The sequence below is a fragment of the Uranotaenia lowii genome, unplaced genomic scaffold (genome assembly GCF_029784155.1).
Source record: "Uranotaenia lowii strain MFRU-FL unplaced genomic scaffold, ASM2978415v1 HiC_scaffold_83, whole genome shotgun sequence".
Taxonomy (NCBI): Eukaryota; Metazoa; Arthropoda; class Insecta; order Diptera; family Culicidae; genus Uranotaenia; species Uranotaenia lowii.
In genome coordinates, this window is record NW_026598789.1 from 72,006 (window position 1) to 98,385 (window position 26,380).

General features: G+C 36.6%; 1 protein-coding gene across 1 annotated transcript in view; it reads left to right on the plus strand.

Annotated features, from left to right (window-relative positions):
* Positions 1–24,718, plus strand: part of LOC129760913 (abhydrolase domain-containing protein 2-like) — a gene marked incomplete at its 3' end in the record, with an annotated part of 45,499 nt that extends 20,781 nt beyond the window's left edge. The window contains exons 3-6 of the mRNA XM_055758594.1: positions 11,111–11,283; positions 11,367–11,534; positions 24,120–24,300; positions 24,369–24,718. Coding sequence (XP_055614569.1) covers positions 11,111–11,283; positions 11,367–11,534; positions 24,120–24,300; positions 24,369–24,718 — 872 coding nt within the window. The remainder of the gene's footprint in view (positions 1–11,110; positions 11,284–11,366; positions 11,535–24,119; positions 24,301–24,368) is intronic.
* Positions 24,719–26,380: the final 1,662 nt, after the last annotated feature.

Sequence of the window (26,380 nt, forward strand, 5' to 3'; positions counted from 1 at the left end):
ACAATTTCGTTGGATTCGATCCAAAAATTTATGAAAACCTGTCAATTTGATACGAAAACACTACGTGTTAAAAGACGTCGAAATTATTTGTCATGGTTTCTTACCGGTTAACAAGTTTTGAAAAACATTTGTAAGAAATTTGAGGGCTTTGAACTGATTTTTGATTTTATTTACCAAAAATATCGGGAATATCATCATTTTTAACCTGAAAAAACGGAAAAAACTTTGGAATATCAAAATGAAAAATCGCTAGCAACTCTGTTATTTTTCTAACGAATATATTTGCCCTCCTGTCTCTTTTTTATGATGGATTATTCCAGGTTCTCGTTCACAATGTCGATTTTATTTATTTATTTGTTTGTTTGAGTCTTTAACTACTGCCATACAGACTTAATATTAAAACTAACTTATGAATAAGATCGGTGTAAGGGGTGATTTTGTCCAAATACTGTTCTGCTTCTTGGCAACCAAAAAATCAACTGATTGCGTAATTGTCGAGCTGGAGCATAGAGGTTTAAACTCTGGAGCAGTTGGGGACAGTCAATAGCGTTGGTCAAAATATCGTAGATGAAGATTCGTTGCAGATAGTTTCTTCTTTGACTCAAAGGCGTCATTGATAGAAGGCCACATCTCTCAGAGTAAGGAGGTAGCCGTACGGGATCTTGCCAGGGCAGACGGCGTGATGCGTTCCGCAGAATTTTTTTTCTGAATTCTTTCAATCCTGTCGCTGTGGACGGAGTGGTAGGATGCCCAAACTGGAACCGCATATTCTAAGACGCTGCGTACTAACGAGCAGAATATAGTTTTCAATGCGTACGGGTCTTCAAAACTTGACGTATTCCGACGAAGAAAACCGAGCAAAGCAAAGCCTTTGGCTGTAGTCGTCGCGACATGCTGGGAAAAAGTGAGCTTTTGATCAAAAGTAACCCCAAGATCTTTTATGGAGGTTACCCTCTCGAGTGAGCTTCCACTTAAAGCGTAGTCGTTAAAGATTGAGGATCTACTTCTGGAAAAGCTTATGCACTTACACTTACCGCTATTGACTTCCATTCCATGTATATTGCACCACGCCAGTAATCTGTCGATGTCATCTTGAAGCGCAGCGCAATCCACTATTGAATCTATGATTCGATAGATTTTCAAATAGTCAACAAACAGTAGTTTCGGTGATTGAAGGCATGTTGCTAAATCGTTTATAAACAACACGAAGATAAGCGGTTCTAAGTGGCTGCCCTGCGGTACACCAAACGGCATGTTGAACACAGTAGAATGAGTACCACGAATGTTGATAAAACCTCGACGATTTAGCAGGTACGACCACAACCATTTGGTTACCCATACAGGAAAGCCGTAGCGAGTAAGTTTTTCTATGACGATTCTTTATGGAACTTTATCGAAGGCCTTGGCGAAGTCAATGTATATTGAGTCCACTTGCAGTTTCTTATATGTTGCGGTATGCAGTTCGCTGGCATAGCACATTAAATTTGTCAACGTTGATCTTTTCTTGACAAAGCCGTGCTGGACCTCCGTGAGTAACGGGACAGCTGCAGTGTACAACCTTTCGTACATCAGCACTTCAAATACTTTAGAGAAGCAGCAAAGAATTGATATTGGTCGGTAATTTTCCACACGATGAGCGTTTCCAGATTTGTGAATTGGAGAAATAGATGCCATTTTCCAAAGAGCTGGAAAGACACCTTCCGATATCGATAGATTGAAAATCATGCTAAGTGGCGTGGCAAGTGATACAGCAATTCTCGTCAGCAATTATCATCAGCAATCACATTACCTTTGATCTGCATAAAAAAATTTATCCCCGCTTTTGTAAGATACCTCATTATCATATTAATCATGCACTTCCGCTGGAGTATTTTTTATGTTCGTTAATGTTAATCGAAAACGTTCACTGAAGAAGGTAGTAAGTTGCTATCGAAATACTGGTATATGAACTTTTCATTTGCCGTGGTTGAATTAATAGGAATCTTTGGATTGCTTTGATTCATTTTTATGTTGAAATCTCCTTCAGTTTTCGCGAAACAATTTTGTTCAAACTATAAAATGCCAAACAATGTTTTGGGCAAAATTTCCTTTTTTCTGGCAATATTTCCGTATAATTTCATTTAAAACACTAGAAACTGACAACTTTCATACGGCAAAGCTGAAGTTTTATAAAAATATATGTCTTTTATAATTTAATGGAGTAAAACGGAAGTAAGGGTTGCCATATTATGGAGGCAGTTCATCCAAAAGAAAAACTTTATGGAATCTTTTTTGGGATCTTCAATTCTCTCCTCAGATGTTAATTGGAGCTTAGAATCAAAATTTAATGATAAAAATCATATACAGTACCGTTCATTATTGTATGTATGTATATGTATGTATGTAGTTAAACCCACCAGTGGCTGGTAGGTCTTTCGACCCGAGTCGGTACGGGAAGTCTCGATCGCACATTCAAATATTGCTCATGCTTAACTCATCAACAATAATTGCAGCACAACCAAGGGGTCCGTTACCACTGGCTTGGGACAGGTTTGGCTCATCTCACTCCCTTCCAACTGTTCGAAACAAATAAAGAATCCTGAAAAGGTTCCTAAGTATCCTTATCAGAATTCCAAATTTGCCGAGATACTCCGGCTGGCTTGATTCCACAATCCATTGTATATCAGTTTTCGGATCGTTCAATGCCCTGTCCAACCCCCCACCAAACCCCTTTAATAGAGTTAAGCTATTAGAATTTATGAATATAATATATAATAATAAAAAATAGTTACACGTTTTAAACATCTTACCTCGTACCATTTCAAAAGGATACTAGAATTAATTAAATGTAAGGATACTTATTTTTATCCTAAAAAAGGCTTCGTGAGTTTTTAAACGGTCCAAATATGTGTGCTAATAATTAATTTAAATACACTCAGTCCATCTCAAAACACTTCTTCTGTAGGCTTTCCATCTGCTGGCTAATCACAACGCGTTGAAATTTGCATTTAAATCATAGCAAGCCAAAACTCAAATATACGAAGCGCAGTTCATAACAAACAAAACATAACATTGGTGGCATTGAAAGTTTAGGAAAAATAACAAATTTCTTTCCCTCATATCTTTTCTTTTTCAAAATATCATCCAACACATTTTTTTCCAATTTTGTACCGTAACAACCTGATATTCGCTTTCGGAAAACGAAGTGCTTCTCGGGGGCAGTGAAGTTTGGAAAAAAGTTGTCTCAAATAAGAAGTATAAAAAAGAGGAAAATTTAGAACGGAGTGTGAGGAAAATGACCGCTGCAATTCATTGGGACGGAAAGCTGTTTATCACTCCTTGGACCTTCACTTGTGCTAATTTTGGTTTCGAGTTCTACAGCTTGAACAATTTTATCCTGTTGAAACGTCGAACGGACGCGTGAAGTTCCAAACTCGATAAGGATGTGCTATAAAAGTATAGAAGTATGGGTGAAATGGAAAAATGTGAGCAGATAACTTGAGGGCTAGTAAAAGAAAAATTGACGATTTTTGAATGACTTGGTTGCGCGATGTTTCAAACCTCGAAGAAAAAAAACCAACAGTACAAACCACTAAAGTGCACGGTGTGGGAGTGAGAGGGGAAGAAAGAGAGTGTAGAAGAGAAAAGAACTTGTTTGCTGTTTCGGCTGTGCGAATTGTTGATGTCGAGTTGGCCACAATCCCTGGTGATATTTTCACTCGGATTGCTTCGATTTACCGTGGGAAGTATAATGAAACGACAAAAAAGCTAAGTATTATCTTTCTATACCTTAATTTTGTAGAGTTTTTAGTTTGACATTTACCATTGAGAGGCCGGGGAGTATTTTTTTTATTCTAAACCACTGACAAAGATTGGTGTCTTAGCACAGTGGGAAGGTGAGGGCACATTTTTTTTTCTGTGACACAATCTTAAAATAAAGATATCATGTTCTTGCATGTTTGTTCATGTGTACGTTGCTGTAAAAGTTATGGGGGGGGAGGGGGAGGGGGGGTGTTGACACTAATTTTTTTTTTGTTCTTATAATGTTTCTTTCCAAGAGCGAGCAAAGGCGCTATATCCAAGGTCAAAGACCAGAAATGGTAGTGCATTGAAATCCGGAACCCTCAATTTTCAATATGTACAATATCTAACGTAAATTATATACTGAAATCGTAAATTTTTTACATAATGATTCTTGGTAAAAAAAAACATTTATAAGCTTATAACTTCTACATAGGGTTTGGGATTTCTGTGCAGAAAAACATCATTTCCATCCCCAGAAGGACGAATTCCTCGGACCACCACCAAGGAGCACAGGAAATTTAGCATATGTGCTCCCAACGTTAGAATCGTAGTTATAGCCATGGAAACGTATGGTACTGTTGTCCACGTTTCTTCCTCCCTGTGTTCCAGTTGTCTCTGCGTCCAATACTGCACAGTGGGCCCGGCCAAGTTAAGATGAGTAGTAAATGTACTTTTACTACTCACCGGGATGCTGACAAGATCTGGCTGTGTATGTATCATAAGCATAAGCATAAGCGTAACAACCTGATATTCGCTTTCGTGATTGGATTGATTCTAGCAAACATGCATTGAAACCTATATGGTTTTAAACAACTCAGTTTCCCGCAACCGCACTTTTAGAATCACAAGGGGACCACAAATCACCGACTTTTCAACGGTATTGTCGAATGAATCCCTCACCCGATGCGTCCTTTAAAACACATAAACTATCAAATTCTTCAATCGAATGGATTTTGTATTATTGCATTCCTAATTGCTCCAGCAAAAGCACCGTCATTTATCGATCAATTTCTCGTACAAAGTTAACATATTGTTGTCACACAGAAGCACTTTTAGGTAGCTAATTTTAACGGATCTTTTTGCAATATTTTCGAATATATTTTGTAAAACTTTTCCGTTTGAAAGGATAAAACAAATCGGCGGCGAAACACGAACGAAAACAGCAGCACGAACCAAAAACGTCCACACTCGCGCACAGCCAACTCCGAATCTCCATATACAGTACCGTTCATTATTGTATAGAAATTGGAAGCACGCACACTATCACTTCGGTTTTGAACTTCCATAACTTTTTACTGTGATGATATTTTTTGATCAAATTTTCTGCCTTTGATAGATCATTTATCACACTATTGTATCACGAAATTTGAGCTTTCTGGAGTTTGTGTGGCCTGAGATACAGTTATTCTACGAAAATCCGACTTTTTGGACTTTTACCATTCAAACTGCAACATCTCAGATACTACGCAACATTTTTTATTGGAATTTTTTTTATTGTTGAATTATGAAGCAAGCATGTCTGAAGTTTTTGAAAAGTTCTATCCATGGGATCAAAAAATCCTATCGATAGGACTTTTCAAAAACTTCAGACATGCTAACTTAATACTTCGACAATCACTCTGCAAAATTTCAATATAAAAAATGTTGCGTAGTTTCTGAGATATTGTAGTTTGAATGGTAAAAGTCCAAAAAAGTCCAATTTTCGTAGGATTACTGTATCTTAGGCCACACAAACTCCAGAAAGCTCAAATTTTGTGGTAAAATAGTATGATAGTTGATCTATCTAACGCAAAAAATATGGACAAAAATATCATCATAGTGAAAAGTTATGGAAGTTCAAAGTCGAAGTGGCAGTGCGCGTGCTTTAAATTTCTATACAATTATGAACGGTACTGTATTTATTCTATTTAACCTGTTATGTTAGGAGAGAGGCATTTTACAAACATGATATAAGCATACAAAAACACTATCTTATGCCACTTTCTAATCATTATGAAACCTCCATTAAAGCTTAAATTTGTTTTACTTTTTAAGTTCATTTGTATTAGAAACAAAACACAAGCAACCAAAAGTTAGAATAATACTTGAGGAACGAAATGATAAGTTCATATAGAGCTGTGCAAAAGGTCTGTGGAACTTTTTTGCTGTTCAAAATGCTATTTCGAGGTCCATGAAACTTAATTCTTCATCAAGCTCAGCCAATACTCAAAAAAAGCTTAAAAATACTGTTTGCGTTTCTGTTTCTACCTTTTGGGAACTTTACAGGCTCTTATGAAGCAAATCAATCTACTTGTTACGTACTTCTCATTTTTTCAAAATCAAGCAATAGGGTAACGGACTTATTTTGGACCAGGGGACCTATTTTGGACCACCTTGTCTAGCTCTCTTATAAAGCAACTAATAATGAAAAAAATTAGTGCATTACATTAAGTGCCCGGGCTTCAACAATGTCTGCTAAAAATTTTCATGATTATTTGTTTTATAAGAGAGCTAGACAAGGTGGTTCAAAATTGGTCCTTTGGTCCAAAATAAGTTCGTTACCCTAGTTCGTACTATTCTGTACGTTGTACTATTTTGTACAACGTTGTACTATTTTGTAAACTTGTACTATTTTGTAAACTTGTTTTACTATTTTGTAAACTCTCTGTTGTACTATTTTGTAAACTTGAAAGTTTTTATTAGTTCCAACGGGCGTCCAAAAGCAACTTCGCAATATAGGAGCTTTGAAGTTGATTTAAAGGATTAAATCTTCTTGTTTCATACTTCACAACCCGTGTTTGCATAATTAAACACATCGTTACTTGGGAAACGACAATGTGAAGTACACATTTAGTTCCGGAAGAACTTTTTAACAACTTGAAAGTGGGAGTTAAGTGGAAAGAAAGAACCTGAAAGTCATTTTAAAGAATATTATCATATCAAGTAAAATCGTTGCCTACTCATGGTGTTCATAGCAGAGCAACAAGTATGGAGCTCGACTTTCAAGCGGTGAGCTCGGGGTCGAGGCTTGGTAAGAATATGTTATTTAAATGTGAATTAGTAATAAATATGTTTGAAGTATATGAATCAATCATTTTACTGGTTGTGCTAAACGTAGAAACTTATGTTACACAAATAACACACGACGTATTACAAGACACGACACTTAACGTTTTTACTAATGGAAAAAGGAATTAAATTTACCTTTTTTGTCGACCGGTTTCGGGCTCGATGTTGTCCATCTACAGGACGATGTCCGACTGACTAGATGAAGGAAAAACAATAATACATGTTCATACTATCCAATAGTATTCGTCGAAGGGTGGTCGGTTTGTTGAAAATTCGGTTTGAGCAGGTTGAAAAGCGGTGATATAATTGGGGCGTCATTCTCGTTCATAAGTGGCCTTTCCGATGTGGTGATAAACATGGATTCCCATGCGTTTAAATGTGACGCTTTGCGTACACATTTTTTGAACTTAACCTTATCCCAATTTATACGGTGATCAAATTCTGACGCGTGGGCGGCTACACTGGATTCGTTGCTCCTGCTGTTATCTACTGCGTTTTTGTGCTCTTTAATTCTGGTTCTGAATTTCCGTCTGGTTTGACCAATATAGACGGCCGGGCAGTTTTGACATGGAATCTCATAAATTCCAGATCTCTCTTCCGGTAGCACTTTGTCTTTCGAGAAACCAGTCGATCTTTCAAAATGTTTGAAATTTTGTAAGTCACTTTCAGACCATGTTTGGTGAGAATCTTACGGATACTGTTTGTCAGTGGAGGGTGGTACGGCAGGCTGACTCTTTGGGATTCATCTCTTTCTGGTTTGAATGTGGTTGCGTTGCTACGGAGCTTTTTTCTTTCATGTTTTCGGAGGATTTTGCTGACAAACTCTTTATCGTACCGACAAAGAAGGTAAATTTAATTCTTTTTTCCGTTAGTAAAAACGTTAAGTGTCGTGTCCTGTAATACGTTGTGTGTTATTTGTGTATATGAATCAAATTAGCGGACTTGAGAATGCATTGAAGGAGCGAAAGGGTATTTTTTCGATTTTTGTGCTGCTTGTAAAAGTGCATTTTGAAGCTGGTTAGATGTTCTTTAGCGATATATGCGAACCTATTGTCAACTTCAAATTCGCTTAGGTACTTAATTGAGCTGAAAAGTAGTTGTATTAGCATACTCGATTGAGCTGATCAAACCTGATAGAGGAATGTTAACCAAACTTTTGGTTGCTTGGGAAACCACCCAAATGTTTGTTTTGAGCTTCATAACGCATAATTTTTAAAAGCCAAAATATTACATCAAAGGGTAAAGCTTGCTTAATTTAGGATTGGAGCAAACTTTTGCTCATATTGTGGCACTTTTGGTGTACGGATTTGGAAGTTCTTGGCGCCCACGTGTTAGGAATTTAGTCAGCTTCACGTATGTATTTTTGCCATTCCACAAATCGACTGTAATTTGTAAACAATCAACATGGAAGCCGAAAGAAGGGAAAAAATTGTGCACACTTATTTGGAAAAACCACTGTGATCTGAGTCTAGGCTAGCTAAACAGCTGAAATTGCCCAAATACCGTATGGCGCGTTATCAAACGGTATAGGGAAACATTGACGTCGATTTGGAAGCCTCAAGTCAATCGTCGGAGTGAAACTGTCGACCGGAACATGCGTGGTAAGATTTTGAAGGCGATTAAGAGGAATTTCAATCTGTCGGACCGTGATAAGGTCTGAAAAATCGGTGCTGGAAGGAAACAAGTTTTATCGAACAAGCAAACAGCCAAATCGGACAATAAAACAGAATAGTGTGGCCGAAATCCGTGCTCGGAAGCTATAAGACCATGTGCTGACCAAGTTCGACGGGTATTTTCTGATGGACGATGAAACCTATGTCAAGGCTGACCTCGGGAAAATCCCAGGTCAAAAATTTTACTTGGCAACGGCTTGGGGGAATGTTTCAGACAAATTTCAATTTGTTTTTTTTTCGACAAATTTGCACGAAAATATATGATTTGGCAGGGCATTTGCAGCTGTGTCAAAAAAAAACGAAAGTTTTCGTTACATATATGATAATGACGTTGGAACTATACCGAAAAGAGTGTCTCCAAACACGAATTTTCTCATTCATTCAATCCTTCGAGCATCCCGTAATGTTTTGGCCAGATTTGGCTTTGGGTCATCACAGCAAAGTCGTTCGAGAATTTTATGCAGAGAAAGGGGTAAAGTTTGTTCAGAAAAATTTTATCCCACCCAACTGCTCACGGTTCCGTCAAAGACATCGATCAGATGAAGACCTAGTTGATTTAGGATAGCTAACACGATGGACGAAGAAAGTGTGCGCCGCCTGATGAGCCGTGTTACAGGGAAGAATCGAGAATTCCTCCGAAACCGTGAGTAGTTTGAGCTTATACTCGGGAACCTTTTCTCTTTTTTTATTGTCAATGTCTGAATTCGTGTTCTATCAATTAAAATCAATTCATTTAAATATTACGAAAGCTAAAACTAGAGAAGCGACATTCGCTACATAGATATACTTTCTCTTTTTCCTTTTTAGTGCTAATAATCGAGGTGATGATAAGTCAACGTTAGCCGCAAAAGACTGAAATTAAAGATAACTCAACGTGTGCTTTTACTTTCCCAATCTCCAACACCTAGGTGGTAACCTTTGTAAATTAAATTATTAGCTCTTCCACTAAACCACCAGTAGGTTTTTTTTTTGCTTCTGTGTCATAATATCGAGTTCGCGTGTCCAATTTTAGATTAAATTTCTTCAAAACATGTAATTAGAGATGACTGTCTGTTTTCTCCAAGCGTCTTTCACTGTTTCAAAATAAGTGTGATAAGTGGGTTGGAGAATGAGTTTGTAGTATGAGAGAAGTTAATATACCTAAGTTTCAAAATAAAATCTTCCAGATGCTTCTGTTTGCAAATCTTTCTTTGCAAAAAAAAACTTCCTTCATAAGAGCACTTTAATTGTTTGTTTTGTCCTGGTCTACGGGGTTTTTTTTTCAGATGATAGTCCATTACATTGAGGTAAAGTTTCATGAATGGGTAAGAAGCCGTGAAAAGCAATTACCGAGAGTAGTAGGTAACATCAGCAGAAAGTAAGCGAGCAAGCCATCCAACCGAGCATCGAGCTAGCAGAGGCAGTAAAAATGTTTTGGATGGGAGCATAATAGCGATGTTGCACGACCGCCATGTTGCGAAACTGAATTGAGGCTAAGAGTCCAAAACAACAATGACACTTTTTGCTATACTAACGTACCTACTAACCTATGCCTGGCGGCTGAAATTGCATCACGTTTGATGGAAGGAAAGAAAGATGGCAAGAGAGTTTTTCGCAACGGTGTTGCAAATGTTCAACCTTTTAAACTAGCTGTAAGTTATACTGTTAATTTGTTAAAATGTGATACAGTAAATTTGAACAGAGTCAAAAAGTTAAAAACAAAACTTTGTTTCCATTTATTATTGATCAAAAAAATTCAAAAACATCCTCCGAATAAAAAAAAACCTTGAACCTTGCGAATTTCAAATGAATCTAATTTTAAAAGATACATCTAAAACAGTTAACCGGTCTTATGTCACTTTCGTCCATTTAAGTTTTCGGCGTTTTCTTTTTCGGTTGTCTTTACCGTGCAAAGCTCATGAACATCCAAATTACGTAGGATTACATAAAATTAATTAAACACCTTCGAGGGGTCGCAGGTTAAACGAAAGGAAAGACAAAATGCTTGTTTTAATTATCACATTCACCATCACAAAAGTGGGCTGAACTGAGATAATGAACGCTTTTCAATGGTTGAGAAATTTGGCAAATGTGCCGTTTGATAATACTTTCTCTTTTTATAGCATTTTGAAATCCACAACGTGAAATCCCTTATATTCAGACGTGAAATTTGCAGTTATTCGAAAAAAAAATTCATACTTATGTGTGTTTTTTTAGAGCAATTCTTCTAATAAGTATACTGGATCTGAATTCTTAACCTGAATCTGAAATCAGAAATCTGATTCTGAATTCTAAACCTTAAATCGCAATCTGAAATCTAAAACAAAAAGTGTTTTCGAAATCAATGAGCTCGATTTCATTCAGGCAAACGCAAAGAGTTTTAATGAGTTGACGTCAACATACGGAGCCAGCTTGACTTCTCATTCCATTAGAACCAATCTGTGCAGCATCCACTGATCTGGCGTACATTTGGAATACTAATAAGCTGCCAGAGTAATGGGGCAATCCAGTTCTAGCGAAAAATTTCCCACAATTCCGACCAAATGAGGCGCAGAAACATACATACATAGACGGATTTAACATGCCTTCTCTAACTTTCCCATTCGTTTTCTCCTTTCCATTCGCAGTTACATTCCAACGCGCCTTTGGGGCTTCAGCGGTCACATCCAGACCATTATCCACAGCATCGTGGGCCGGGTTAAATGTCCCTGGCCGCTGGGCGAACGAGTCTATCTGATCCTGGCAGACGGCTCGACGCTGACGTACGATTTGTATCAACCGTTGATTACTTCGGTCGAAGGTGAGTTTGTGTGCCCGGGTAATCGGATTTAAATGGCTGACTACTGATTTCCAATGATTTTTCCTTTTTTTCCTCTTCTGCAGACGACATTACCGTAGCGATATGTCCCGGAATCGGAAATTCCTCCGAATCGGTCTACATACGAACGTTCGTACATTATGCACAGTGCCACGGATATCGGTGTGCGGTGCTCAATCACATCGGCGTTTTGGACAGCGTTCAGGTTACCTCTACTCGGATTTTTACGTACGGTGAGTACCTTTATGTAGTTTATCAATTAGAAATGATGATTTAGATTAACATCTGACCAAATGATAAGGAGAATATTATATTATTTCAACAATTTGGTGAAATTTTAGTTGCATGATATAAACATTGACATTTAGGCTCCTCAGTAGTCAGTAGCATTCTGCATAGTAAGTTCAGTGCACATTGACCACGAAAGTTTAGAAATCGCAAAGAAATTCAATATTTTTCTTCTGACTATCGATATTTAAAAATCGCAAGAAAAACCAGCGACCTTCTACCTCGACTTTAAGAACGCTAACTTCGACGACATCTCTCACATTCTGGCCACTATCAACTGGGTATCTGAGCTTGATCTATCAAATCCCAACGCTGCCCCTGATACCTTCTTTCACTTTCTGCATTATGTCATCGATCGCCAAAACGCTCTAGCGAAATATGCGAATCCTCTGGGTCACGACTGAACTGAAGACGGCAAAAAGGTGTGCCCTTCGAAACTACAAGAAGCAAATATCATCCTACACTAAGGATATTTATGGTTAACTCAACTCCGTTTATGAAAAAAGCCAGTGAACGTTGTTACCACAACTACCTACATCGCGTACAACGGAACCTCAAGTCTTGCCCAAAATCATTTTGGAAGCACGTAAATAGTCAGCGGAAAGAACCTGGTAAAACTTCAAACATGTTTCTAGACGACATTACGGCGAACTCTGATCGTGGAATCTGCGATCTCTTCACCCAAAAATTTTCCAGTATCTTCACTTTAGCTTCAACATCCCCAGAACATTTAGCTAGCGCTGTCAGGAACGTTTCGCCAATAGGCTTTTGAATAAATGGTATTGAAATCGAGGAGGCAGTCTCTAAATCTCTGAAGCAGCAGCGTAGGTCAAGAGTTCCTTTTCTACAGACCCGGAGGGGATACCAGCTGCTTTTTTTTAAGTTTCATGCATGTTTTGCTGGCCCCTATTCGGCTTATTTTTCAAGCTTCTAGAGCTACCTTCCCTCTACTATGGAGGGAAGCTTAGATGTTCCCGGTACAAAAAAAGGAGATAGGAGAGATGTTAACAATTACCGTGGAATCCCTGCCTTATGTTTTATTGCCAAACTATTTGAATTGGTGGTTCTGGATCCTTTTTTCACGTCCTGAAAAAATAACATCTCCAATGATCAGCACGGATTCATGCCTAAACGCTCTACGACAAGCTAACGTTCACTTCCTCTGTACATGAAAGTTTTGCTGCGAAATTCCAAACTGATGCAATCTATACCGATCTGTCCGTTGCATTCGACAAGGTGAACCATGAGACTGCCATCGAAAAACTCGAACGCTTAGGATTCTGTGGTACTTTACTTGGTTGGTTCCGCAGTTACCTAACTGGTCGTAAATTGATTGCTCGAACGGGTGACACCTTTTTCAGGCAATTCCCAGCCACCTCCGGTGTGCCCCAAGGTAGCCATCTAGGACCGATTATTTAACTAATTCACTTCAACGACGTGTTGTCACTCCTCGACGTCCCCAAACTTTGCTATGCTGATGACCTAAAACTGTTTTACACCCTAAACGACCATTTTCTGCAATGTCAATTCAACCTCTTCGCTGATTGGTGCGACATCAACTGCCTGACATTAAACCGCAGCAAGCGGCAGCCTTCAATTGCGGAGTACTTCCTTGGAGACGAACCCATCTCACGTGTGAACCACGTTAACGATCTTGACGTAATCTTTGATCAGCGCCTGGAATTCAAGGCACACACCAACTACGTGATTGACAAAGCATCCAGAAGTCTCGGCTTCATTTTTAGACTGGCGAAGGGCTTCTAGGACGTGTATTGCCTGAAAAGCCTATACTGCAGCATTGTTCGATCCATCCTTGAATACGCATCAGCTGTCTGGTGTCCCTACTACCAGAACGGTATCGATCGGCTCGAGGCTATCCGATTCTTGCGATACGCCCTTAGACATCTGAACTGGCAAGACCCTTTTTGCTTGCCTAGCTACGAAAATCGATGCCGCCTCATAGATATCGATACCCTCCAAGCCCGCAGACAAGCAACACGTGCCTCATTCGTCGCCGACCTCCTAACATCGCATATCGACTGTCCCTCGCTACTGGAGGCTATTCCGCTTAGTGTACGACCCCGTGGTTTTAGAAATCAGGATCTTCATTTGTACATTCCCATTCGAATGAACAATTACGGAGCTAACAGCGCCCTCATCGGTACAATGAGATCGTTCAACCGTTTTCGGAGCATTTTGAATTCGACGTTTCGAGGGATGTTTTCCGAAGAAAAGGGCCTTAAGAACCCCATAGTTAAACTTAAATGTTTTGTTTTTAATTTGGAACAAATAACAAATTCAAGACCTTCTCAGTGCTGATTGTTTCACCCTTATGCATAAACCGGGGATGCCAGTCTCTACCATTCTCTCATCCGTTTCCAATGACGATCAAGATAACTCGTCCGAAATAATTTTCTCTCAGTCTGTACTAGTTCTAAGAATATTCTCCAACAAAACTGGAAGCGAGCGAGAGAACAAACGCAAGGAGAGTGCTTTTTCCAGCTATTAGCGTCCGTTCTGACTTCCCGCGCCCTTAACTTCATGCAAAATAGTGAAAAATTTTCACTTGTCCGGGAGCGAGAACTTATCTTTAACGTTAAAAGAGATGATAAGTTTGAATCGCAATACGCAAGTTATCGCGACCCAAATTGGAACTAGGTAGCACTTATGGTCGGCAAATTCTATCATAGAATAACGATTTTTGGATTCCCTGGGGGGCAGTGAAGTCATATTAAAATTCATGGGCTTGTTTTTTTTTCGATTATAGTCGTTTTACCATCTTTATGGCATTCGCGACTTTATCAACGTTGCAGTTGGCGGATCGTTATTGAAAAACTTATCCGGTACAACTGCGTTCGATGTTTACTCTTGGGCTCGAACTCGCGGACATCGGCTCAGAAGACAACAAACTTGCCAACTGAGCCGATGTTCGTGAGTTCGAGCCCAAGAGTAAACATCGATCACAGTTGTACCGGATAAGTTTTTCAATGACTGTCCGCCAACTGCATCGTTGATATAAGTCACGAATGACACAAAGATGTTAAAACGAATATAATCGAAACAAAAAAAAAATCATAATGTCACAATAACGAAACAAGGTCGAATTAATATGATACTGATTAAGTAAGTTAAATGGACAACTATGAAATTGAATTGCAGAACTCAACACCAAATTTTTGTTAGGTTTGAGACGATTATATTTATAGTTTCCCCGAGCTTCTTTCTTTAAAATTGTCAGATATTTTGTCTACGATCTGTATATTGATCTGGTTTTGTGAGTTTATTTCGTGTTTTAAAAAGGTCTTAATTTCGGATGACAATGCATGGAAGTTTTCATGTATTTTAATGTAGACTTAAAATATTTCCTGAGCGAAAATTTAAAAAAAAAACTGCGAAACGCGTCACAGCTTTGATAGATTTGAGGAAAAGAAAATTTGGAAAAAAAATTACTAACTGACCTTTAACTAAAAAATTGATCTTTTATGTTAATTTTAAGGCGCGAAATGTTGCTGAACAGGATTCAAATTTAAATTTAAAATTTCATAGAAACAAGTTTGAAATTTATGACTTCAGTTTTTGTGTAGTAATAAGTTTGTTAAATTTATGATAAATTTAGCAGTAAAAGAAATTTGATAATCAAGATTTAAGATAGGCGTTACAAACTGAATGATTTCAAGCTTGAGAATATGTTCGGGTAATTTTATATTTTATTTAGTTCTTGGTTTACTGGATCCTGGATAATTTATGCATATTTTTGAGAAAGTTTCTGTAATGTGCTCCTTCTGAGAATTTTTCTAAATTCAATGATTTTTAAGTCATTATCTAGACACTATCTGATTCTTTTTATTAACATCCAATATTCTCTGAATAAATGGATTCAAAATTTAACAAATTGAATACTAAAATAAATAATGCATTAAACAAAATCGGAACCTACTGAAGTACTTTTTAGCAAAATGTTAAAATAATAATACTAATCCGTGTTTTTAACGATTCAGTTTCTCAAATGGGAAATTCGAATCGGTTTCAATGTAGATAGCTTTTTGAAATCAATTTGGTTTTTGATTCATCCTTTTATTTAACAAGTCCATTTTATTCCAAAATTAATAACATAACAATAATAAGAAATCAATATGAACAATGAACATACAACCATTTGGTGGGTATTTTTGCATTACAAAAATATACGTGCAAATATACGTGTAAACATATCGTGTATAATGCAGCAAAACCAGTATATACGTATCATTTTGGACCATATAGGTACATTAGCACACATATTCTTGTTTTGGATTGTATTGTCGTAATCAAATCATGCAATGTATTTAAATACGATAAAGAATATGCATGTACCGCACATTGTTGGTGCAGATATACGAAAATGAGTTCAAATAACATTCTATACGATATAATCTGTAAAATAAAATACGACTTATGGTTGTCTGGGATGTTTTATGGTAACCCTAGTTTAAAACAATATTTATAATATTACTAGCTGACCCGGTAAACTTCGTTTTACCTTCTATAGTATAAATCGTAATAAATGTTTAATTTCATCTACACGTCCTTAACTGCATTGTGCTCGCCAATAGATTCTTATGGAAATCGTAACAAATAAAGTTTAATTTGTATTAGGACCCCCTATCATCAAAAGTGAGATCCTTGAAACTATTATACAAACCATCTCTGACCCAAAAAACCCTCGGATACCAAATTTCACTTCATTCCGACCGACCATTCATACGTGATGTTATCACAAAGAAAACGCCTCCATTTTTATATATAAGATGTGAAGAGATAATTTTGTATGGGGACCCCCTTTTCATAAAAAGTGAGATTCTTGAAAGTATTATACAAACCATCTCTGACCCAAAAAACCCTCGGATACCAAATTTCACTTCATTCCGACCGACCATTCATACGTGATGTTATCACAAAGAAAACGCCTCCATTTTTATATATAAGATGTGAAGAAGAGATAACTTTGTATGGGGACCCCCCTTTCATAAAAAGTGAGATTCTTGAAACTATTATACAAACCATCTCTGACCCAAAAAACCCTCGGATACCAAATTTCACTTCATTCCGACCGACCATTCATACGTGATGTTATCACAAAGAAAACGCCTCCATTTTTATGTATAAGATGTGAAGAGATAATTTTGTATGGGGACCCCCCTTTCATAAAAAGTGAGATTCTTGAAACTATTATACAAACCATCTCTGACCCAAAAAACCCTCGGATACCAAATTTCACTTCATTCCGACCGACCATTCATACGTGATGTTATCACAAAGAAAACGCCTCCATTTTTATATATAAGATGTGAAGAAGAGATAACTTTGTATGGGGACCCCCCTTTCATAAAAAGTGAGATTCTTGAAACTATTATACAAACCATCTCTGACCCAAAAAACCCTCGGATACCAAATTTCACTTCATTCCGACCGACCATTCATACGTGATGTTATCACAAAGAAAACGCCTCCATTTTTATATATAAGAAGATGTGAAGAGATAATTTTGTATGGGGACCCCCCTTTCATAAAAAGTGAGATTCTTGAAACTATTATACAAACCATCTCTGACCCAAAAAACCCTCGGATACCAAATTTCACTTCATTCCGACCGACCATTCATACGTGATGTTATCACAAAGAAAACGCCTCCATTTTTATGTATAAGATGTGAAGAGATAATTTTGTATGGGGACCCCCCTTTCATAAAAAGTGAGATTCTTGAAACTATTATACAAACCATCTCTGACCCAAAAAACCCTCGGATACCAAATTTCACTTCATTCCGACCGACCATTCATACGTGATGTTATCACAAAGAAAACGCCTCCATTTTTATATATAAGATGTGAAGAAGAGATAACTTTGTATGGGGACCCCCCTTTCATAAAAAGTGAGATTCTTGAAACTATTATACAAACCATCTCTGACCCAAAAAACCCTCGGATACCAAATTTCACTTCATTCCGACCGACCATTCATACGTGATGTTATCACAAAGACAACGCCTCCATTTTTATGTATAAGATGTGAAGAGATAATTTTGTATGGGGACCCCCCTTTCATAAAAAGTGAGATTCTTGAAACTATTATACAAACCATCTCTGACCCAAAAAACCCTCGGATACCAAATTTCACTTCATTCCGACCGACCATTCATACGTGATGTTATCACAAAGAAAACGCCTCCATTTTTATATATAAGAGATGTGAAGAGATAATTTTGTATGGGGACCCCCCTTTCATAAAAAGTGAGATTCTTGAAACTATTATACAAACCATCTCTGACCCAAAAAACCCTCGGATACCAAATTTCACTTCATTCCGACCGACCATTCATACGTGATTTTATCACAAAGAAAACGCCTCCATTTTTATATATAAGATGTGAAGAGATAATTTTGTATGGGGACCCCCCTTTCATAAAAAGTGAGATTCTTGAAACTATTATACAAACCATCTCTGACCCAAAAAACCCTCGGATACCAAATTTCACTTCATTCCGACCGACCATTCATACGTGATGTTATCACAAAGAAAACGCCTCCATTTTTATGTATAAGATGTGAAGAGATAATTTTGTATGGGGACCCCCCTTTCATAAAAAGTGAGATTCTTGAAACTATTATACAAACCATCTCTGACCCAAAAAACCCTCGGATACCAAATTTCACTTCATTCCGACCGACCATTCATACGTGATGTTATCACAAAGAAAACGCCTCCATTTTTATATATAAGAGATGTGAAGAGATAATTTTGTATGGGGACCCCCCTTTCATAAAAAGTGAGATTCTTGAAACTATTATACAAACCATCTCTGACCCAAAAAACCCTCGGATACCAAATTTCACTTCATTCCGACCGACCATTCATACGTGATTTTATCACAAAGAAAACGCCTCCATTTTTATATATAAGATGTGAAGAGATAATTTTGTATGGGGACCCCCCTTTCATAAAAAGTGAGATTCTTGAAACTATTATACAAACCATCTCTGACCCAAAAAACCCTCGGATACCAAATTTCACTTCATTCCGACCGACCATTCATACATGATGTTATCACAAAGAAAACGCCTCCATTTTTATATATAAGACTAGCTGACCCGGTAAACTTCGTTTTACCTTCTATAGTATAAATCGTAATAAATGTTTAATTTCATCTACACGTCCTTAACTGCATTGTGCTCGCCAATAGATTCTTATGGAAATCGTAACAAATAAAGTTTAATTTGTATTAGGACCCCCTATCATCAAAAGTGAGATCCTTGAAACTATTATACAAACCATCTCTGACCCAAAAAACCCTCGGATACCAAATTTCACTTCATTCCGACCGACCATTCATACGTGATGTTATCACAAAGAAAACGCCTCCATTTTTATATATAAGATGTGAAGAGATAATTTTGTATGGGGACCCCCTTTTCATAAAAAGTGAGATTCTTGAAAGTATTATACAAACCATCTCTGACCCAAAAAACCCTCGGATACCAAATTTCACTTCATTCCGACCGACCATTCATACGTGATGTTATCACAAAGAAAACGCCTCCATTTTTATATATAAGATGTGAAGAAGAGATAACTTTGTATGGGGACCCCCCTTTCATAAAAAGTGAGATTCTTGAAACTATTATACAAACCATCTCTGACCCAAAAAACCCTCGGATACCAAATTTCACTTCATTCCGACCGACCATTCATACGTGATGTTATCACAAAGAAAACGCCTCCATTTTTATGTATAAGATGTGAAGAGATAATTTTGTATGGGGACCCCCCTTTCATAAAAAGTGAGATTCTTGAAACTATTATACAAACCATCTCTGACCCAAAAAACCCTCGGATACCAAATTTCACTTCATTCCGACCGACCATTCATACGTGATGTTATCACAAAGAAAACGCCTCCATTTTTATATATAAGATGTGAAGAAGAGATAACTTTGTATGGGGACCCCCCTTTCATAAAAAGTGAGATTCTTGAAACTATTATACAAACCATCTCTGACCCAAAAAACCCTCGGATACCAAATTTCACTTCATTCCGACCGACCATTCATACGTGATGTTATCACAAAGAAAACGCCTCCATTTTTATATATAAGAAGATGTGAAGAGATAATTTTGTATGGGGACCCCCCTTTCATAAAAAGTGAGATTCTTGAAACTATTATACAAACCATCTCTGACCCAAAAAACCCTCGGATACCAAATTTCACTTCATTCCGACCGACCATTCATACGTGATGTTATCACAAAGAAAACGCCTCCATTTTTATGTATAAGATGTGAAGAGATAATTTTGTATGGGGACCCCCCTTTCATAAAAAGTGAGATTCTTGAAACTATTATACAAACCATCTCTGACCCAAAAAACCCTCGGATACCAAATTTCACTTCATTCCGACCGACCATTCATACGTGATGTTATCACAAAGAAAACGCCTCCATTTTTATATATAAGATGACAGAATTTTTAGTTCTATCTTGTAATATAATGAAAAAAAAAGCAAAATAAGGTGGTGAGTGGAAAAAGTTTGAAAACCACTGCTCTACATGTTGATCTTGTTTTGTAAGATTGTTTTAGTTTATACTAAAGAAGATTAATTTTAAATGGCAATGCTTGATAATCTTTAAAAAAGAAATAATCTGTGTAAAGAGGCGTCATCTGTGATTTAGTGATAGATTTTTTGGAAAGAAAATATGGAAGATTTTTTTTAGATAAGAGAATTTTTATTTTAAGCTCTTATTTCTTTATTTTATTTCAATCGATTCAAAAAATCAGTTGTCCCATTTTCCATGGATAAACTTTTAATCTATTCGGTTATCACTAACATTGCCGGAATTCAGTTATTAGAATCTAATTTAAACTTTAAAACCCGTGAATGCTGCATAACTTTAAACAGGACTCAAATTCAGATATAAAGAAATAATACTATTTTTTACGTTATTTCACCGGCTTGACAGATTTAAGTTTGTATTTGATAATGCAAATTAATGGTGAATATAGAATTTTGTTTACCAAAATTTAAGATGTGTGATTTTATATCATATCAAACTAATCAATTAGTTTGAGCAATTGTCCAGGAACCATGACATAGAATTAAGTGTTGACTAGAGGTAACGCAATATGAGGCCCTTGGAGCTAAAAGGGTATAAGTGCTTAAAAACTAATATCGAGAAACACGCTTTATAGTTGTTATGCTTGGTCATTTTCCATATATATTTTTTTATTTGCATTTTGCTTTCGAATGAAATAGTATGAAAAAAAAAACTTCTAATAATCTGACAAACTACGAAATATAGTTTGAAATATTTGACAATATTAAAACAAATTCAACCATTTTTAACACTTATAACACCCCCTACCCCTTTTACTCTGAGAGATATATAAATTTGATGAATTTTGAGTTAAGTCTTGCATCAACACAAAGCCAAAAGCCAATGGTTTTTAACGATCCAGATTATCATTTTTTTTAAAAGATTTTCTAAAAATTTGCCCAGGGTGGCGTTAAGCTTGAAAATTTTGCAAAATTGGGCGGTGAGTGAAAAATGTTTGAAAACCACTGGTTCATACCTTAAAAACCTCTAAACCAAATTCTTCATATTAGGATCTGTAATTTTTGCGTTAAATTTTTAGAAAAAAGGATCATTATTAAATTTATGACATTTGAGTAATGCTTCACAGTGTAGCACACGTTCAGCAAGCGCAAAAACGAGATATCCCGCATTCGGTCCGCATTGTGTTAAGAGATATTCTTTTTAGTAGAGCAAACTCGTGGAAAGCGAAATACGAGATATCTCGCATTTGGTCCGCAATGGGTCAAGAACTTAATTTAAAAGTTACTGTCTAATTCATTTTAGTTATGAAATTTGTTCTTTTTTTTTTCTTATACTCACATAATTTAGATTCATAGATACCAAGTAAATTAAATAATAGTTAAAAAAATCTTTCTGTTTTCATATTCAGAACTTGAATTGGTAAACATCTATTGGTTTAAATTTGCAGTTTGTCATCTGATGGTGTCACAAGTTTGATAAAAAGAATAAATATATAGTTATGTTCGACCATTTTCCCAGCTAACAGAAACTTCCTTAGAACTTCAATCGACGTTACTGCGAACCCCCAATAAAAATATTCCTAGAAACTTTCAAAATTCATTTGACGCGCGTTTGGGACCAAAATCAAATTTTCGCAAACACAAACTGCGAACTTGTTTTGTATTCCAATGTACAAATCCACACTTCCCGGTACCATTTCCGTTCCGGAAAAATGGCCAGGCACATGTTATCGATTCGCCACCCTCTCTCGACCATTTTAATTGACCAAAGTGCGCTATCAAGATGAAATCGACCATTCTTCATACGGTGTGTACCTGTAGTTATTTTCCTCTTGGTTTTCGCCAGCACAGGTTGGCCAAGCAAAGGTGTGGGTGGAAAAGTTCATGGTCGCACCGGAAAATCGTTTCAATTCCTTGTTGTAGACGGACGGATTTATTGCCCTCTTCCTCGGGTCTGGGTGCAATTGCGATTTATTTCCGCTGAAAAATTCATACAATGATACCAATACGAGAGAAAAAAATGCACTGAACAATTACCTTCTTCAAGAAAAAAAAAAAGAGCAAAAAATAATACCGGCTTTAGAATGTACCTTCTACAGTGGTTTTTTTTTTTAATTTGCTGCGTGTGCAATTCGACCTAGGTGCTAACATCGTGACAACGGTCATTATTTTCACAAACAACAAATTAAACAAAAACGTGTCACTTAATGTGTAGCTTCAGTCCAGTCACGTCACCTCTCGATGGAATAATATATGAGCCAAAGGCGTCGCTTTGACCGAGCGATTGACTCTGGCTAATCGATTGAGGGAAAAACAGCTCAATAATCTAAAGTTTGTCCTAGATTTTTGAGAAATTAAAAAAAAAAACATAGAAAACACTATGCATTTAAATCGTGTTTATAACTTTGATCTGAAATCTTTAAATAAAAAATCTAAATCTGAAATCTGAATCTGAAATCTGAATCTGAAATCTGAATCTGAATCTGAAATCTGAATCTGAATCTGAAATCTGAAATCTGAATCTGAAATCTGAATCTGAAATCTGAATCTGAATCTGAATCTGAATCTGAATCTGAAATCTGAATTCGATTTTTGTATCTGATATCTGAATCTGAAATTTGAATCTGAAATCTGAATTCGATTTTTGTATCTGATATCTGAATCTGAAATTTGAATCTGAAATCTGAATCTGAAATCTGAATCTGAAATCTGAATCTGAAATCTGAATCTGAAATCTGTATCTGAAATCTGAATCTGAAATCTGAATCTGAAATCTGAATCTGAATCTGAAATCTGAATCTGAAATCTGAATCTGAAATCTGAATCTGAAATCTGAATCTGAAATCTGAATCTGAAATCTGAATCTGAAATCTGAATCTGAAATCTGAATCTGAAATCTGAATCTGAAATCTGAAATCTGAATCTGAAATCTGAATCTGAAATCTGAATCTGAAATCTGAATCTGAAATCGGAATCTGAAATCTGAATCTGAAATCTGAATCTGAAATCTGGATCTGAAATCTGAATCTGAAATCTGAATCTGAAATCTGAATCTGAAATCTGAATCTGAAATCTGAATCTGAAATCTGAGTCTGAAATCTGAATCTGAAATCTGAATCTGAAATCTGAATCTGAAATCTGAATCTGAAATCTGAATCTGAAATCTGAATCTGAAATCTGTATCTGAAATCTGAATCTGAAATCTGAATCTGAAATTTGAATCTGAAATCTGAATCTGAAATCTGAATCTGAAATCTGAATCTGAAATCTGAGTCTGAAATCTGAGTCTGAAATCTGAATCTGAAATCTGAGTCTGAAATCTTAATCTGAAATCTGAATCTGAAATCTGAGTCTGAAATCTGAATCTGAAATCTGAGTTTGAAATCTGTAATCTGAATCTGAATCTGAATCTGAAATCTGAATCTGAAATCTGAATTCAAAATCTGAAATCCGAATCTGGTTCTGAAATCTGTTTCTGAAATCTGAATCTGAAAACTCAAATCTGTATCTGAAATCTGAATCAGACATCGCAAAAATGCAAAATTCTACTAGAGCAACAATCCTGCATTTCTTTTATCTGGTGTTTAAATTAAATTATCGAAGCTTTTGATTTATTTATTGAGAAATTTCTAATAAAATAAATTAAACTTCATAAATTGTCATCAAAAAGTTTCAATTACAAATTTTCCCTTTCGCGATAATCAAAACAAACGCTTTAAAATTTTGAATTTTTTGTTTTGCTCAGAGATAAAAATAGAAGAAATGCTTTTTTGATAAACTTCAATCGAAATTCGTAGAAAGTTTTTCGTTTCACTTTCGTCGTATGTCGTGAAAAAACATTCGATAGCGCGCCGCCTTTAATTGTCACTAATTGCTATCCAATTACATTAATTTAGTTCGCTTCAGTTCATTGTCCATTTTTTCTTCCCCCTCACGGAACAGGTCACACCGACGACTATTCGGCCATGATCAACAACCTGCTGAAAAAGTACCCCACGACTAATGTTGTGTCCGTGGGCTTTTCCCTCGGCGGAAATCTGATATCGAAGTACCTGGGCGAAGCGTCCCGGCCGCAGAACATCATCGGGGGCGTCTCCATCTGCCAGGGCTACAATGCTGTCATGTAAGTGCCTTTTTTTCCCGTTGATGATTCGAAGAAATCAAATTTTCATTGTAATTCAATCACTGCAGGGCGACCCAGTGGCTGCTGAAATGGCAAAATTTCCATCGCTTCTATCTGTACGTTCTGACCGAGAACGTGAAAAGTATCATCATGAAGCACCGGCACGTGCTGCTGTCGGATGACATCAAACACCGCTGCCAGCTGAATGAGCGGGACATCGCGGCGGCGGCCACGTTGCCGGAACTGGACGAGGCCTACACCCGGCGGGTGCACAATTTTAGCAACGTCAAGGACATGTACAGCTGGAGCAGTTCCCTGAACTATTTGGCCAACATCAAGCGGCCGATGGTGTTCATCAATGCCCGGGACGATCCGCTGGTACCGGATGTGCTGCTTAGCCCGGTCAAGGAGTTTGCAGGTAGGAAGCTTGATTTGAAAGAAAATTTTATCATGATTTTTTTTTTTGTAATTTTCAAAATTTATGTAAGGGAAACCCAACAGTTTGGGCGATTCGTGAAACTTTGACTTCATACCGAATTAAACGAAAAAATCACATATCGGCTTCAATTTGGGCTTTGAAAGTTCACCATTTACCACTTCATGGCATTCTTCCCTAACGCTCCCTTGGAGCTTGTTCTGACATATTAAAGCCTTAAATTAGAATTTTGGACCTCACATACCGTGATCGACCCTAATTTTGCGCAATCCCAAACTCTGCGCATTTTCATGTGCAAACAGAAATATTCCAAGATTTGGGAAATAAAATATCCATAAAACAAACAGAATCTCTTCAACCAGGCAACCCTTTCTTTTGTTTGTTTCCGACACTTGGGAGATGTTCGATAGCTGTCTGGCCAATATGAAATGTCGTCAGTGATATCTAACAGGGTGGCCAGCGAACCGGGAAAACCGAGAAAAAAACCGGGAATTCAAAATGGGACCGGGAAAACCGGAAAAAACCGGGAATTTCAAATGAAAACCGGGAAAATTGTATGGATTATTTTTCTCATATATGTATATATAAACCTATTATATCCTAAAATACATTAATTTCATCAGGAAGGAACTTTTACGATCCATAGTCGTTTATTCCAGGACTGTTAATCATTATGGAGAAGCATGAAAATGTCGGAATTTTATATAATTGAGTGAAATGGCGGGAAAAGTCAGGAATATTTAAAAAATTGAGATTTTTGAACGCAGCGCAGACTTCTGTTGAGAAAAGAAACGTCGTACAAAAATTTCTCGACCACAAACTATTTTTTAGCCTCCCGATATTGTGCACTGCAGTGAATATAAACAATTTTTTTTAAATAAATAACTATGAAGTTTGAATACGTTAAGTCTTGGTAGTTGACTTTTATTGTGCACTTTCTTTGCGAATATCTGGAAAAAAATAGAACTTAGAAATCTGAATGAAGAAATAAGTGAAAGAAATTTAAAAAAAATCCTAAATGCCGCGACTTCATAGCTCTGATGTGAATTCATATATTGAAATCAGATAGTTTTCTATTGAATCCATCCCGAAAAATAAGATTTAAGCTTACCATCTATCTTATATCTGGAATTACTATACACTAGTCCAGAATTGATGAAATTCGAGTCTGCATCAGGAGCTCATTTTTTTCAGAAAAACACGTTATGCTGAAAAAAATTTAGCAAAATAAGCAGAAATCTAACAACCACATTAAAACCGGGGGAATAGAACGTTAAAAGAGAGTTATGAATTCAGTTATTCATCCATGAAGTCTTAACTCGGTCTACCAATTTTCTGAAAAGCTATTTTTACAAAAATCTAATGATCAAAGGTAGTTTATCATTAAATTGAACAATGAGAATTTTTTTTACGTGACTTTACTCATTTTCAGCTGTTTTCAATTGAGTTTACAGTTCCTCAAAAATAAAAAATAATCATAATCATACATCAAATTTTAATTTTATTGATAAAACATTGAAAAAAAAAAATGCTAGACAAAAATATTTAGTTTGTTTTTTTATGTATTGTCAAAAACTATCAGCACGTAAGTTCATAAATCAAAATCAAATTTCTGAGAAACGACATAACCTTAAAGTACTTATT